At 38.1% G+C, this 15,808-nt stretch overlaps 1 protein-coding gene across 13 annotated transcripts in view; it reads right to left on the bottom strand.

Moving 5' to 3' along the window:
• Positions 1 to 15,808, bottom strand: part of GOLPH3 (golgi phosphoprotein 3) — a 56,835-nt gene that overhangs the window by 15,612 nt on the left and 25,415 nt on the right. For all 13 annotated transcript variants that reach the window (XR_004961620.1, XR_004961628.1, XR_004961625.1 and 10 more), the window contains exon 3: positions 10,456 to 10,570. Coding sequence is in view for 1 of the 13 variants with exons in the window: in XM_036278761.1 (XP_036134654.1) it covers positions 10,456 to 10,570 (115 nt within the window). In the remaining 12 variants the exon portion in view is untranslated. The remainder of the gene's footprint in view (positions 1 to 10,455; positions 10,571 to 15,808) is intronic.

The raw sequence follows: 15,808 nt of genomic DNA, 5'->3' as shown, positions 1-15,808 counted from the left end.
CCCAAACAAGCAGTGGCTGTCCTCGGTGTGCTCTGTATCTCTAGCTAAACTACCCCAAGTCTGGCACAAGCGGCAACAGGTTTGAACTGGCATTTTAACAACCATCAAGTAGCCCCAGGCCTGGCATACACAGTGGCCAGTCTTGGCCTGGAACACAGTTTCAACTAAGCAGCCACAAACCCCATACAAGTGGCAGCTTGGCCTCAGCTCATATCATGGTGCCTACCAAATGGTCCTAAGCCCAGAACAGTGGCAGCCACTCCCAAGCAGCTCTAAGCCCAGCACAAACAGCAACCAACGACAGATAACTTTGTAGCTCCTACCAGACAGCCCAAGCTGAGCACAAGCAGTGAAAGTAGACCACTTTCTTATACCATATACAAAAATAAACTCAAAGTGGATGAAAGGCTTAAATGTAAGACCTGAAACCATAAAACTCAGAGAAGAAAATATAGGCAGTAAACTCTGACATCGCTCTCAGTAACGTTGCAGGGGTATGTCTCCCCAGGCAAAAGAAACAAAAGAAAAATTGAACAAATGGGACTACATCAAACTAAAAAGTTTTGGCACAGCAAAGGAAATTGTCAACAAAACAAAAAGACAACCTACCAAATGAAAGAAGATATTTGCCAATGATACATTCAATAAGGGTTAATATCCAAAATATGTAAGGAACTTAACACGAAAAAATCCAATTAAAAATGGGCCTGAATAAACATTTCTCCAAAGAGTGCAGATGGCCGATAGACATATAAAAAGATGCTCCACATTACTGATCAGGAAAATACAAATTAAAACCACAATGAGTATTACCACAAATCGGTGAGCATAGTTTTCATCAGTATGTCAACAAGTGTTGGTGAGGATGTGGAATAAGGGAACCCTCGTGCACTGTTGGCAGAATTGTGAACTGGTGCAGCCACTACGGAAAACAGTATGAAGATTCCTCAAGAAATTAAAAATAGAACTACCATATGAGCTAGCAATCCCTCTTCTGCGTATGTATCCAAAGAAATACAAAACACTAATTCAAAAGGATATATACACCCCTATGTTCACTGCAGCATTATTTACAATAGCCAAGATATGGAAGCAACCTCAGTGTCCATCAACAGATGAATGGAAAAAGATGTGGTACATACAATAGAATATTACTCAGCCATAAAAAAAAATGAAATCTTGCCATTTGCAACAACATGGATGGACCTACAGCATATTTTGCTAAGTGAAATAAGTTAAACAGAGAAAGACAAATACTATATGATTTCATTTATATGTAAAATAAACACACAAACAAAACAGAAGTAAACTCAGATAGAACAAATTGACGATTGCCAGATGATAGGAGGGCTTGAGGTGTTGGGCGAAAGGATTAAGATGTACCAATTGGCAGTTATAAAAAAAAGTCATGGGGATGTAAAGTATACCATAGGGAATAGTTGATAATATTGTAATATCTATATATGGTGTCAAATGTGTACTAGACTTACTAGGGTGATCATTTCATAAGGTATATAAATGTACAGTCACTATACCATAACACCTGAAACTAATATAATGTATGTCAACTACAGATGAAAATTTAATTTAAAAAAATAGGTATGATCTGCTAATATTATAAAATTATGTACTACTAATAGTAAAAAAAAAAAATTTTCCTTCAGAGAAACAGAAGAAAAATACAACTATGTTTTCTTGTCAACTAACTCATAAACCCCTTGAGGGCCACGCCTTTGGAGTCTAAGCACTTGGAACATTTTCAGGCACAGTAGTTATCAAAAGATGGAACTAGCCCAGCCAGTGTGGCTCAGTGGTTGAGCGTTGACCCATGCACCAAGAGGTCGCCAGTTTGATTCCCGGTGAGAGGACATGCCCAGGTTGTGGGCCCAATCCCTAGTGTGGGGCATGCAGGAGGCGGCCAATCGATGTTCTCTCTTATTGATGTTTCTATCTCTCTCTCCCTCTCCATTCCTCTGTCTCTAAAATCGATAAAGAAAAAAATATTAAAAAAAAAAAAAAAAAAAAAGACACAACTAAACACAGTGTTCAAATCAGTTAGTTATCCTAACACTAAATTATGTTTGGCCTCTATCTCTGGCTGTTGTCAAAAAGCAGCCAATAACAAAATAAGACATTTATTTCCTGTTAAACACCGATCTGTAACAAACAGACAAAATAAAAAAATTAAGTTTCCTGATTAATGTGTCTGTTATTCCTGAAACTGCTCCCACACACACCCAGCCTATAAAGCTAGGAAAGCCTGTTAGGCAATGCTATTCTTTGATAATAAATAATATAAAGCCAATTCTTGAAGGACAAAACATTTTCACCATTTTAACCTTGTCATATATACACATTTTCTTTTGAGACAGAAATATTTTAAATAAAACCAAATAATTTTTCACTAAAATATTTTCTCTATAGAAGACTAGAAGGAACTAAATCTTGGTTATCTTTGAGAATTATGTGTGGCAAATTTTATTTTTTATATGTTCTGTATTTTCTAAATCATCTCTAATGAACATGTAACTATTTTTATTATTTGGGGAAAAAAAACACTACAGTAATTTTTCTAAATTTGGGCATGTTAAAGATCAACCACAAGCACTTTTATTACATGTAAAAGCTGTAAGGTTGAAATTTCATAATACTGAGAGATACATTAAATTGTACTGTTCACGCCCTGGCCGGTTTGGCTCAGTGGTCAGAGCATCGGCCTGAGGTCCAGAGAGACCGGGTTCGGTTCCTGCTAAGGGCACGTACCTCGGTTGCAGTTTGTTCCCAGCCCTGGTTGGTTGTGCGGGTGGCAGCCACTCAATGTGTCCCTTTCACGTTGATGTTTCTCTCCCTCACCCTCTCTTTCTTCCACTCTCTCTCCCTCTCTCTTTCCCCCAAACCCCAATCTGTCTGAACAAAAAAATGTCCTTGGGTGAGGATAAAAAAATAATAATTGTACTGTTCACTACAGGAGCCATTAACCACATGGGGCAATTAAATTTAAATTAATAAAAAAGAAGTTCCTCAGTTGCACTAGCCACATTTCACGTGCTCAACAGCCATGTGTGGCCTGGCCTACTGACCGGACATCACAGAAATAGAACACTTCCGCTGTCACAGAAAATTTTGGTGCACAGTGCTGTCTTAAAATCTATTACTGTTCAGCTGGCCATAGACAAACTTATTTTACCATGTGAGTTAATACTAAAGAATACAGGGCTATGATAGAGTAATCAGTCCTGGACCTGCCCTCTGACCTTAAACAATTAGAAAGCTGGATAAAATATATGAAACAACTGTTTTCAGGTGCTACTCAAAGGTAGCCCTGAGCTGTGATCCTTGACAGCTACCTAAATGTGCCCAAGTTTACTATGTAAAGGCACATGCCAGGAAACAGGTAGGACCGAAGACCCAAAGCAGAGCACGGGAGTCACATGGGTTAAGAAGGCAGAGATCAGAGGCTAACGCAACTGGAATATGCAAGGCAGAGTGCTACAGAATAAGAGCCCTAGAAACCTGCATGCTATTCCCTTAAATATGGCTGACAACAAAACCAAGCATGTTAAGGTAAGAAACTCCAAGGCTAAGCAAAGAAAAATGACCAGAAAGTTGTAAGCTGAACAGGGCTAAAAAATTTTGAGTGCCACCCTCGCCAGTTTGGCTCATTGGTTTGCAGCAAAAAGTTGCAGGTTTGATCCCCAGTCAAGGACATATACCTCGGCTGCAGGTTCGATCCCCAGCCCAGGATGGGTCATGCGGGAGGCAACCAATCGAGGTGTCTCTCTCACACAGATGTTTCTCTTTCTCTCTCCTGCCTCCCTCTCTCCCACTCAAATAAAATAAAATAAAATAAAATAAATAAAATAAAATATCCTCAGGTAAGGATTAAAAAGTAACAATACAAATAAAATAAAATGGCTATTATAAATATCTAAATAAGGTTTTTAAAATACGAACACAAAAGAGCTATTTTTTAAAATGAGTAAATGATCTGAAACTATTTTTAATTTTGTGATTAACTCTGCAAAACTAGGAACTTGAAAAAAATTGTCAAATAACAAAGGGTTGGTACTATGAATTATTAAACTGAAGTCACCACCTGCATTTAAAAAAAAAACATAACTTACTAATTTAAAAAAAAACACTAGTAAATTAGCTTCTGCAAAAGATAATCATTGCATTCAATCTCCTTGGTAACTTCAAAAAGGAGAAGAGCTAAAATATATTTGGGGGCCCTATTAGACTTTGAAACCTAATTGTACAAAAGAAAAACAATCCAATAATAAAAAAAATTCTAACATTTAAATTTCTGGTGTTAAACAAGCCCACTCCTACACTTAATATTAAAAAATCATTAACGGTTACTTATGAAGCAGCATAGCCTAATCAGTTATAACAGCAAGCCCTGGAGCCAGACTGATGGACTGATTTCAACTTGGTCATCTCCTAGCTATGAGACTTTGGGCAAGGTTCCTTAACTTCTCTATTCCTGTTTGTTCATCTGTAAAGTGAAGATAAGTACAGTCAGTGCATAGCGTTATTATGAGGATTAAATGAGTTACAACATATCAAGTTCTTAGAACAGAGCCTGGTACATGGTAAACTCTCAAAAAATGCTAGCTATTGTTACTTATCCATGCACAGAAATCAGCACTTTGGCAAAAAGAATTTACCGTATTGACAATGGTCTAAAAAAATGTTAGGTAATGAAAATACATATGTAAAACAGACATATTTCTAATTGTAGAAATTTAAAATCAAGTGAAGGAAAAATATTCATGATATAACTAACTATACTGGCTAGAATACGATGCAAATAGGGCCCTAAACACAGTATGAACAAAGTGCTCGGAGAAGTAAGAAATTACTGGGGTTTGACGTTAAGGGTTATTTCTAGGAAGGTTACAGGAGGAAGAATTTTGAAACTAAATCTTGAAATCCAACAGGATTCAACATCCTATGAAAGGAAGAGGAGCCTGCATTCCAGGCAGAAAAACTAAAGTGGACAGGCAATGATTACATGTAGAATTTTAATTATTGTACCAACCCACTCCCCAATAAATGTCTGCCTATGCTGCACCTCTCACCAGACAGACTGGGTATTGTACTGTTTCCTAATGTCACTGGCAGGTGGCAGACAAATAATCTGTCAATTATCAAAGAAGTACTATTCCCTAGCAATTCATTAGTCAAATAGGAAGAGAATATCTTGGTCAGCTATTCCCAAAGTGGGGGTAGGGGGGTGTAAAATTACTGAAAAACCCGTAGTTAAATTTCTCTTTGCAGACCTAAAAAAAGCAAAACAAGCCCTGGCCGGTTTGGCTCAGCGGTTAGAGCGTCGGCCTGCAGTCCTGAGAGACCCAGGTTCGGTTCCCGCTAAGGGCATGTACCTCGGTTGCAGTTTGTCCCCGGCCCTGGTTGGTCGTGCGGGTGGCAGCCACTCGATGTGTCCCTTTCACATCGATGTTTCTCTCTCTCTTCCTCTCTCCCCCTCCCACTCTACCTGAACAACAACAAAAAAAAAGCAAAACAAAATCCCCCTAATGCTGCTATACAATAATTTTCTTTCTTTTTCATGGAAAACAAATGGGATTAGAAGTTTATGACTATCTATTGTACTAGAGTTATCCTAAGGTTTAGCTATAACGTTTCTACAATTATATCGTATATACTGCAACCAATGAAATACATGCTTACAAAGTTGCTGTAAGAAATTTCTCAATCCCAAAATATACTAACTTACAGTTTAGTGTTGCTACTAAAAATGAGAAGAGCCTAAACACAGACAGGCCCACCCTCAAATAAGGTGTTCCATTTATGAGTGGAACTTCTTATAGGCAACCATTACTGCCTCAGAGGGATAAATAAAAGGGGACTTAGACACCATCTTCTTTTGTAGCAATTCCCTGGAAAAGGGTAAACTTTGTGTGCTCACTTCAACAAAAATGTTATTCAGGTCTCCTTGGGTATTTGAAAGAATGAAGAAATCTCATAAGCAGAAGGCTGAAACAGCATAACATGCAAATGTTGTTTAATACTATTTCTGGCACCCCTAATAAAATAACTGAGTGGTCAAAGTGTCTTGGTATCCTGACATTTCTGCTTTGTATTTTAAAAGAACCAAATTAAGCTAAATCCAAAGAATAGAATCACCCGAGATTAGCATAGTTTAAGAGACCAGTAAAAATTGAGGTGGGCGAAGGGTAGTTGGATGAGTAAAGAGAAGATACAGCCCTGGCCGGTTTGGCTCAGCGGTTAGAGCATCGGCCCGCGGACCGGAGTCCCCGGTTCGGTTCCCACTAAGGGCACACACCTCAATTGCGGTTCATCGCCGGCCCTGGTTGGGGTCATGTGGGTGGCAACCAGTCGATGTGTCTCTCTCACATAAATGTTTCTCTCTCTCTTCCTCCCTCTCTCCCTCCCACTCTATCTAAAAATAAATGCAAAAAATGTCCTCAGGTGAGGATAAAAAAATAAAAATAAATTTAAAAATTAAAAAAAAGAGAAGATACAATAAAGGCTTAACCTGTACTACCTACCAAAGAATTAGCTGCTTCAATTTCAGCAAAATACTAAAATACCTTTTAAATATTTGTAATAAATTCCTGACACATAAATAGTACTAAAAATTCTAGTTTAAAAGATGTTACTGTGATCCTTTTTTTTTTTTTTTTTTTAAATCCTCACCCGAGGATACTTTTCCATTTATCTTCAGGTAGAGTGGGAGGGGGAGAAGGGAGGGGAGAGAGGGAGGGAGGGAGAGAGGGAGGGAGGGAGGGAGGGAGAGAGAAACATCAACGTGAGAGAAGCACATCAACTGGTTGCCTCCCAGAGGACGCTGACCAGGGCAGGGACCAAACCGTAACCGAAGTATGTGCCCTTGGCCGGAATCAAATCCAAGACTCTTTGGTCCACGGGCCAACGCTCTAATCACTGAGCCAAACCAGCCAGGGTGTGATCCATATTATTATTCATCAGTCCCTAATTTATTCACTATCTATGTGAGGAGACTTTATTAATTTATACAAGCAAATTTAAAATGTACAGAATTTATTTATTCACTTTTTTGTAAAGGAAACTGTGAGAAGTACATACAGAGAGGAAAAGTTCTTCAAAGGTTATGTCCTCTGTCCAACAATTCCTTTAGTGGAAATCACACAGTGACAGCTACCTACATAATTTCACTATCAAAAAACTTCTGTCTTCCTTGATACCATATTACAAAACCAAAAGCTGTTCAGAAATCTGGCAGTCTAGTGACACCTGGTGACCAAATTGATCAACTACATATCTCAAGATTTCAGAAAGCCAGAAATCCTTTATTCTTTCCTTTTTTTAATTCTTACCCGAAGGTTTTTTTTCTTTCTATTTATCTTCATACAGAGTGGGAGGAAGGGAGAGAAAGAGAGAAACATCAACGTGAGAAGGACACATCAACTGGTTGCCTCCTGCACGACCCTAACCGCTGAACCAACCAGCCAAGGCAAGAAATCCTTTATTCTTAAAAACAGTTGTTAAATATTTTTAAGTCTTTGCCTCAAATATATGTATGTATATTAATTTTTTAAGTATGTTTTTATTGACTTTTTAGAGAGAAGGGGAGGGAGAGAGAGAGAGAGGAACATGGATGTGAGAAACAACAAAATTTACAATGTATGAGGTTTAGCATGTATGATGTACAGTGTTAAATAATAATAAAATTAACCCCTGGGTATCTCCCCACCCCAGGTAAAGAAGAAACCTTTGTCAGGTCCTTAACTACCTCCTCCTGCGCCCTTCTCTGCCCCAGGAAGTAACCACCAGACCCACTTGTGTTAATCATTTTCCTTTCTTTACCACCTACGCAAGAATCAATACAATACATAGTTTTGAAAACCATGTAGCAAAAAGAGTGTAATAGGGCCACCGATTTTACCACTCCCTCTAATCCCTCTGAACAGGAACAATTCCTTTTTTCTCTCTCATTCTGATCCTGCAAAGGCCTAAACCAAGTTCTACTTCCTTCTCCAACTACTAAAGCTCCCGAGGATTTCTCTTTTCTCTGAGCTACTTCACTTTCAAAGAACCCTACTGTTAAACTCAGATCAGTTATCAAATAATTAGAAATATACAACTGTTCCCCCCAAAAAATTTAATAAAATTTAAGTCTTTCCTTTTTTTAAAGTTTCATAGCACATATGTCAGTTCCACTTTTTTCTAAAATAATTTTATGACTCTGAATCTGTCGGCCACATGTCGCCAACAGGCAAAAATGGAAGAAAGCTAACCAGAGAGGGTTGGCAATGTGTTGAGCAGTGACCTACTATGTGTTGAATAAATGGATTTAACCAAACAAATCCTCATTCAAATGGGCAAAGTAATTTTAAAAGATTTCTGCAATCCCTGGCCGGTTTGGCTCAGTGGTGAGAGTGTAGGCCTGTGGACTAATGAGTCACGGGTTCGATTCTGGACAAGGACACGCACCTCGGTTAATGTTCATCCCCATCCCTGGTTGGGTCATGCGGGAGGCAACCAGTCGATGTGGCAAACCAGAGAAACCCGGGTTCGGTTCCCACTAAGGGCACGTACCTCAGCTGCAGTTTGTCCCCAGCCCCAGTTGCGGTTGTGTAGGTGGCAACCACTCGATGTGTCTCTCTCACGTCGATGTTTCTCTTTCTTCCTCCCACTCTCCCTCTCGCTCTGTCTGAGGATAAAGGCAAAAATGTCCTCAGGTGAGGATAAAAAAATATCACCAATACCATAAGCACAAGAAAGGAAAGAGTTCAAGTTTCTCTCACTCAATGAGGTAAAAAACTTGACCAGCAGAACTACAAGAGGGTAGTCAAAAACAAAATTTCAAATTTTCAGAACTGTGAATAAGTTTGTTCTCTATTAAAAAGAAGAAAGAATGGCCCTGGCTGGTTTTGCTCAGCAGTTAGAGCGTCGGTCTGTGGTCCAGAGAGTTCCGGGTTCGGTTCCCGCTAAGGGCATGTACCTCGATTGCAGTTTGGCCCCGGCCCTCGTTGGGTTGTGCGGGTGGCAGCCACTCGAAGTGTCCCTTTTAGGTCGATGTTTCTCTCTCTCTCTCCCTCTCTCTACCTCCCTCCCACTCTATCTGAACAAAAAATGGAAAAATGTCCTCGGGTGAGGATAAAAAAAAAAAAAAAAGAAAGAATGAACCCTGCCCTAAGTATAAAGTGCCCATTATTGCCCTATTAGCTAAGAATAGCATGTGTATTCAATTTCTAAATAAACAAACATGCAAAACTCAAACTTTTTTACTAACAGAGCACCCTCATAATGGGGACTATTACTTTAGAAACTCTGTGAGAGAAATGACAACGTGTTCATTACCAACCTCTGACAAAGTACACGTTTAAAACAGTTACTCTAAGCAGCAAAATGTTTGAACATGAAATGAAATAACAATACATGTACAGTTGAGCCTTGAACAACGCATGGGGTAGGGGTGCCGAACCAAGCAGTCAAAAATCACCTATAACTTTTGATTCCCCAAAAACTTAACTACTAATATGTTGACCAGAAGCCTTACTAAACCAATAACAGTTGATTAGTATATTTTATATGTTATATGTATTATATACTGTATTCTTACAATGAAGTAGGCCAGAAAAAGAAATGGTTAGGAAAGTTAATTAGGAAGAAAAAAATACATGTACAGTATTTACTGAAAAAAATCCACCTATAAGTGGACCTATGGAGTTCAAACCCATGTTGTTCAAGGGTCAACTATATACAGAAAGTATGTTTTACATAACAGTAGAGAGGGAGAACAAGATAACGTGGGCCCTATATTGAAGGAGCTCTCTTCTGAAAAATTAGACAAATACACAAATAATATAAATGTAGTAACATTGGTGCTGTCAATCAAACATTTCAGGTTCTTCTTCACTACAGTCACGCTTTCCTGTCTCCTTAAACTTAGGGGAGGCCATATGACTTGCACTGACCAATGAAACCGGGAGCACAGTATCATTTCTGAGCAGAAACTGAAGAGCATGAGAGATCTGCCATGCTCTTCCCTTCACAACAGTGACAGACAATGCTCCAGATGGTGGCAGCTCTGTCTGCCTCCTGCCACAGTGAGAATAAGTGGCCTGTGACTGACCTACAGCATCAGTGAGAAATAAACTATTGCTTTGAGCCCACTGAGGTTTTGGGGTTGTTACTACAGTTTAACCTAGCCTACCCAGAATAAGGCAGCATAAGTCTGATATACAATGATGGGAGCTCTAAAGAAGAGTATTTCATTTCATTCAACATTTGCTCGGTCTTGGTAAAAAGCATGCAATTTTAAAAACCAGTTATCCCCATTCAGTCACTGGTAACTTACAACTCTGCCTATGTAACTAAACAAGCTGTCGGCTATTTTGTCTAAGTTCCTTTCAAAGGAATTTTAAACGTTTACAAAAAACTTTTAAACAGAATTCAGATTTTAGTTTATACATAGAAACTTACCACTGAGTAATTCGATCCAGTTCTGAACAGTTTCTGGGGGCTGAGTCTCCTTAACATGCTTTAGAGCTTCATCAAGAAGAACATCCCCTGTTGGGGCATCGGACTTACAGATTACCTAAAATGTAAGCAACAAGAATAAAATGATCCACTAATTCCTTTCTCTGACTTGATCTCTTCAAATGAAAAATGTAAACAAAAAATTCATTATGGCTAGAGCCCCAAAAGTATATGCAGTATCAAAGTTCAGATTTTAAATTAATGCTATATTAAGAAAATCCAATATTTAACCTAAGCACATTAGCTACAATCATGAATGAAAATAACCTTAATTAGTAAAGCAAAACGCTAGAACAGTTTATACTAACTGTAATTCCTTTCACTAAACCTTGGGCTATTTGACCCAGAAATTCATTTTTTAAACATTTATTAATTCCAGAAACAGTCTCAATTGCATGTAAGAATTCATATATGATAAAGGTAGCATTTTACATTGGTAGAGAGATAAATTTGTTAATAAGTGTTATTAAAACAACAAACAAAATAGCAGTAAAAATTAAGACTTTACTCTTTAGAGCTTATACCACAATAAAGATTTAAATAATAAAATATAATTCTGAGTGTGAGAAAGGTTTTTTCAAACTTCTCACAACTTGAAAAAACACCAATAGGTTTAATAACAACATTTTTTTTTCTTTATTGATATTAGAGAGAGGGGGGGAAAGGGGGAAGGAGAGAGAGAGGGAGAAACATCGAGAAGAGGGAAGACTGGCCGCCTCCTGCATGCCCCCCACTGGAGATCAGGCCCACAACCTGGGCATGTACCCCGACCAGGAGTCGAACCAGCGACCTCTTGGTGCATGGGTCGATGCTTGACCACTGAGCCACACCAGTCAAAATTACATAACATTTTTAAATACTACGAACTTTTTTCTAAACTACACTGGAATACAGAATCCACCTTAACAGTAGAAAAATCAGTTGGGCTGAAACAGAAAACTGTGATACTGCTTTAGCCAAGTAGTAAGTAGTTCTCTACAGCCTTCACTAATGTTCTTACTACCTAAGCAACAAATTTCTAGTTTAAATTCTATAATATCAAATTTAAATCTGTTACATTACTCTGTTATTAAGATGTTATTGAAATGTAACAGTATTATTTTTTTAAATGCAACAGTCCGCTCTTAAATCTGTCCTCAACAATGTGTCCTTTACATTTTAGCTCAAAAAAAAGGAACCTTCCTCTGAAAGGTTAAAAAATACATAGGAGTCCTGGCCGGTTTGGCTCAGCGGTTAGAGCGTTGGCCTGTGGTCCAAAGAGACCCGGGTTCGGTTCCCACTAAGGGCATGTACCTCAGTTGAAATTTGTCCCCGGCCCTGGTTGGTTCATGCAGGTGGCAACCACTCGACGTGTCCCTTTCACATCAATGTTTCTCTCTCTTTCTCTTTCTCTCTTTCTCTTTCTCTCTTTCTCTCTCTCTTCCTCCCTCCCTCCCTCCCACTCTGTTTCTGAACAAAAAATGGAAAAATGTCCTCAGGTGAGGATAAAAAAAATGCATACGATATCTATTTGAGACAGTATGACCCAATAGAAATATAAGAGGAACCACAAATGCATACCACAAATCTTTTTTTTTAAATTTTAGTAGTTACATTAAAAAATGAAAAGATACAGGTAGAATTAATTTAAATATATTTGACTTAACCCACTCTAACCAAAATATTAACATGCAATAAATATTTTTAAATTGAGATATGTTCATCCTTCTTTTTCCACAGTAAATCTTCAAAAATGCAGTGTATGTTTTTATTCACAGCATGCCTCGATTTGCACTAGCCACATTTCAAGTGTCTGGCTCACAAATGTGACTAGTGGCTATCACATTGGACAGTGCAGATACAGAATATTTTCATCACCACAAAAAGTTCTTTGGACAGTGCTCTTTAAGACCATGGTTTTAGCAGGGGGTTCAGAGACAGTAAGAAAAAAAGAGAGCCTTAGGAGAAAGAACTGCATGTCTGTATACTGAGGTCATGCCACACCACTTCTTATTTCCCACTCACTCCTTAAATCCATGCAATCTAGCTTCAATGCCCACCTCATGCTTACCCCAACCAAATCTGAGAGAGGTCGTACATCAGGGTCACATTAACCTGGGTATCAGTAGATCATTCTTGTGCAATTCTGTTCCCTAAATCTATCACAGAGGGACCACTTTTCTCCTTCACCTCTGTAATTATTCTACTCTAATCTGGGTTAATTTAAGTTTCCTAAGTAGTTTTAGCCCTTTTCAATCCATTCTCTTCACTGATCTTTATAAAAGGCAAACCTTATCACAACATTTCACTGTTTCTGCTTACAACTCTTCAACAATTCAGAGTAAGTTCTAAACTCCTTAATAAAAGTCAGTATTGTGTAGCCCACTAGGAAATATCCTGTGCCAACACATATAATTTCTACTTAGTTCTTTTTTTCTCCCCTTGGAGAAAGGAATCTCATTCTTCAATCTGAGTAAACAAACTGAGATGACAAGGCATTTGAAAGAAAGCCTTCAGCAGCAAAGAAACCAAATGAGAGAAGAAATAAGAATGTTGATGAGGAAACTTTCAGAAGAGCCACAATATCCTTAGAGATTTTAAAGAAGATACTACATCCATAAAACAAGAATGAGAAGCCACGATATAAAACAAAAAGAGGGCTTCTGGAAATCAAAATCATAAGAGCCATAATAAAAATCTCAACAGAGGGTTAAAGGTAAGAGAGGTCAGAGAACGTCAATTATATCCCAACACAGCTGGGAAATTAACAAACAAAAATCAAAAAGGAAAAAAAAAAGAAGAGCTAAGAGGTCCACATTCAACTTACAGAGTTTAGAAAACAGAGGGCAGAAGATACAAGAAATATAAGAAAACTTTCCAAAACCAAAAGACACATATTTTCACATTGAAAGAGTGCATGCATAATGAACATATAAAGACCCACATCAAGGCAAATCGTACAATTTCAGAACACTGGGAATAAGCAGATGATCCCAAATGCTTCTAGAAAGGAAAAAGCAGGTATCATACAAATGAAAGTAAGAAGGGCACCAAACTTTAACAGCAACTCTGTATACTAGAGGACAATGGAGAAATATCTTCAAAAATTCTATGGAAAAATAATTTAAATCTAACATTCTATTGCCAGTGAAATAAAACTAAACTGTCAAATAAAGATGAAGTACCATCTTAAGACATGTAAAATCTCAAAAAACAGTTTCCTCCCACAAGGATGGAAAAAAATATTAGATCTAGAGGGGTGAAGGCAATAAAAAAGTGACAGGAAGTTCCAGCAGAACCAAAGCATAACCTGTTCAGACTAAAGCAAAAGGTGGTTTTTAATGGAGTTAATGGAATTATATGATGTATCTGAACATTTGAAAATACTGCTAAGTTTTCTCTGATGGAGCATGTGAGAAAAAGGGACAGCTACATAGAAAATGTTAAAAAGAGAATTATTAACTCTAGAAAATACAAAAGAGGAAGGAAAATATCACAGGAAGGAAAAACAAGAAAGGAAAATATCACAGGATATAACTTAACTCTTAAAAAAAAACAATATTAATATAGTTGCGATAATATAAAAGTCACTAATTATTGTTTTGTCAAAAATTATGTCTCTTGGTCACCATTGTATCTCTACTAGGAAGATGGGGGTGGGGTGATATGTAAGCGAGCCAAATATACACCTATTCTGATAGAGAGTAAACAGCATCTCAAATTGATTACCAAAAGATCCCCATTAAGCCTTTGTAGATGAAGTTAATCAGATCTGGAGACAAGACTGACCTGGATTATCCAGATGGGCCCTAAATGCAATATACAAAGGAGAGGCACACAGAGAAGGCAATATAAAGAGTAGAGAGATGCAGCCAGAAGCCAAGGAAAGCCTGGAGCCACCAGAAGCTCGAAGAGGAAAGAACAGAATTCCCCACTCTAAGGCTTAGAGCCCCCAATGAGAGAAGAGCAAACTGTGGCCTCCGGAACTGTGAGAGAATAACTACCTGTTATTTCAAGCCAGCAAGTGGTAATTTGTTAAGGCAGCCCTAGGAAATTAATATAAGGACTGAAACAGGTTGCCTCCCAGAAGCAGGACTAAGGAATGAAGAAAGGTAATGAAGACTGCTTCTCTGTTATATCAGTAATTATTTTTAAGTGCATAAATTAAATCACCTTGGAGCATTTTTCCAAAAGACACATCAACTACCTACCTAATTAAGACTGCAAAAACAAGTAGACTGAAACACTAAGCCCATGCAGGCAGGACAACATGACTCTGTTGGTCACCACTGTACCTTCAAGGTCAAGCCCAACACATGGTAGACTTAAGCACTAAATAAATATAGTTGTTGACAACCAACACAAAACTGGTCCTGTTCCCACACAAAAAAGTATCAATATCAGTACCAATATATATATTTTTTTTTCCTCAGATGAAGTAGGAGGGAGAGAGAGAGGAAGAGAGAGAGAGAAACATCGACGTGAAAGGGACACACTGAGTGGCTGCCACCCACACAACCCAACAAGGGCCAGGGACAAACTGCAACTGTGGTACCTGCCCTTAGTGGGAACCAAACCTGGGTCTCTCTGGACCGCAGGCCGAAGCTCTAACCACTGATCCAAACCGGCCAGGCAATACCAATATCTTTAACTTCAGGTCTGGGCTCCATAACATTAATATAGAATTACTTATAATTACTGGCAACCTATGTGTATACTTCAATAACTATAACAGATTCTTAAGGTTTTTTACCTCCATAATTCTACAGTTTCAGAGCAAAATGAAACAAAATTATATTCTGCTTTATGATATAGTTATAGTTATCTAAAACAATTTTAAAACTAGTATTATATGTCAGCTCATATGACTTTATTTTAAATGCCTAAACTAGATTTTTCCATGAGAAGTACTTTCTGCTATACTGTTTACTTTGCATATAACTTTTAAGAATCATCAATGGCTTTCTTTCCTGTAGGATTATTACTCTATATAGCATATCAATCAAAAAAATGTTCTGTTCTAGCCCTGACCAGGTGGCTCAATTGGCTGAGCATCATCCCATACACCAAATAGGTTGGGGGTTCGATTCCCAGTCAGGGCACATACCTAGGTTGCAGGTTCCATCCTAGTGGAGGCACACAAGGGAGGCAACTGGTTAATGTTTTTCTCTCACATCGATGTCTCTCTCCCTGCTCCCCAACCCAAAATCAACAGAAACAAATCCTCAGGTGAGGATAAAAAAAAAAAAAGTTATGTTCTGACCTAAAACTTTTTGGATATCATAAGGATACTGTATCAGAAAAAAAGTTTTGAAAT

The sequence above is a fragment of the Molossus molossus genome, unplaced genomic scaffold (assembly GCF_014108415.1).
Source record: "Molossus molossus isolate mMolMol1 unplaced genomic scaffold, mMolMol1.p scaffold_m16_p_3, whole genome shotgun sequence".
In the NCBI taxonomy this organism is placed as follows: Eukaryota; Metazoa; Chordata; class Mammalia; order Chiroptera; family Molossidae; genus Molossus; species Molossus molossus.
This window is presented reverse-complemented; position numbering and strand designations above follow the sequence as displayed.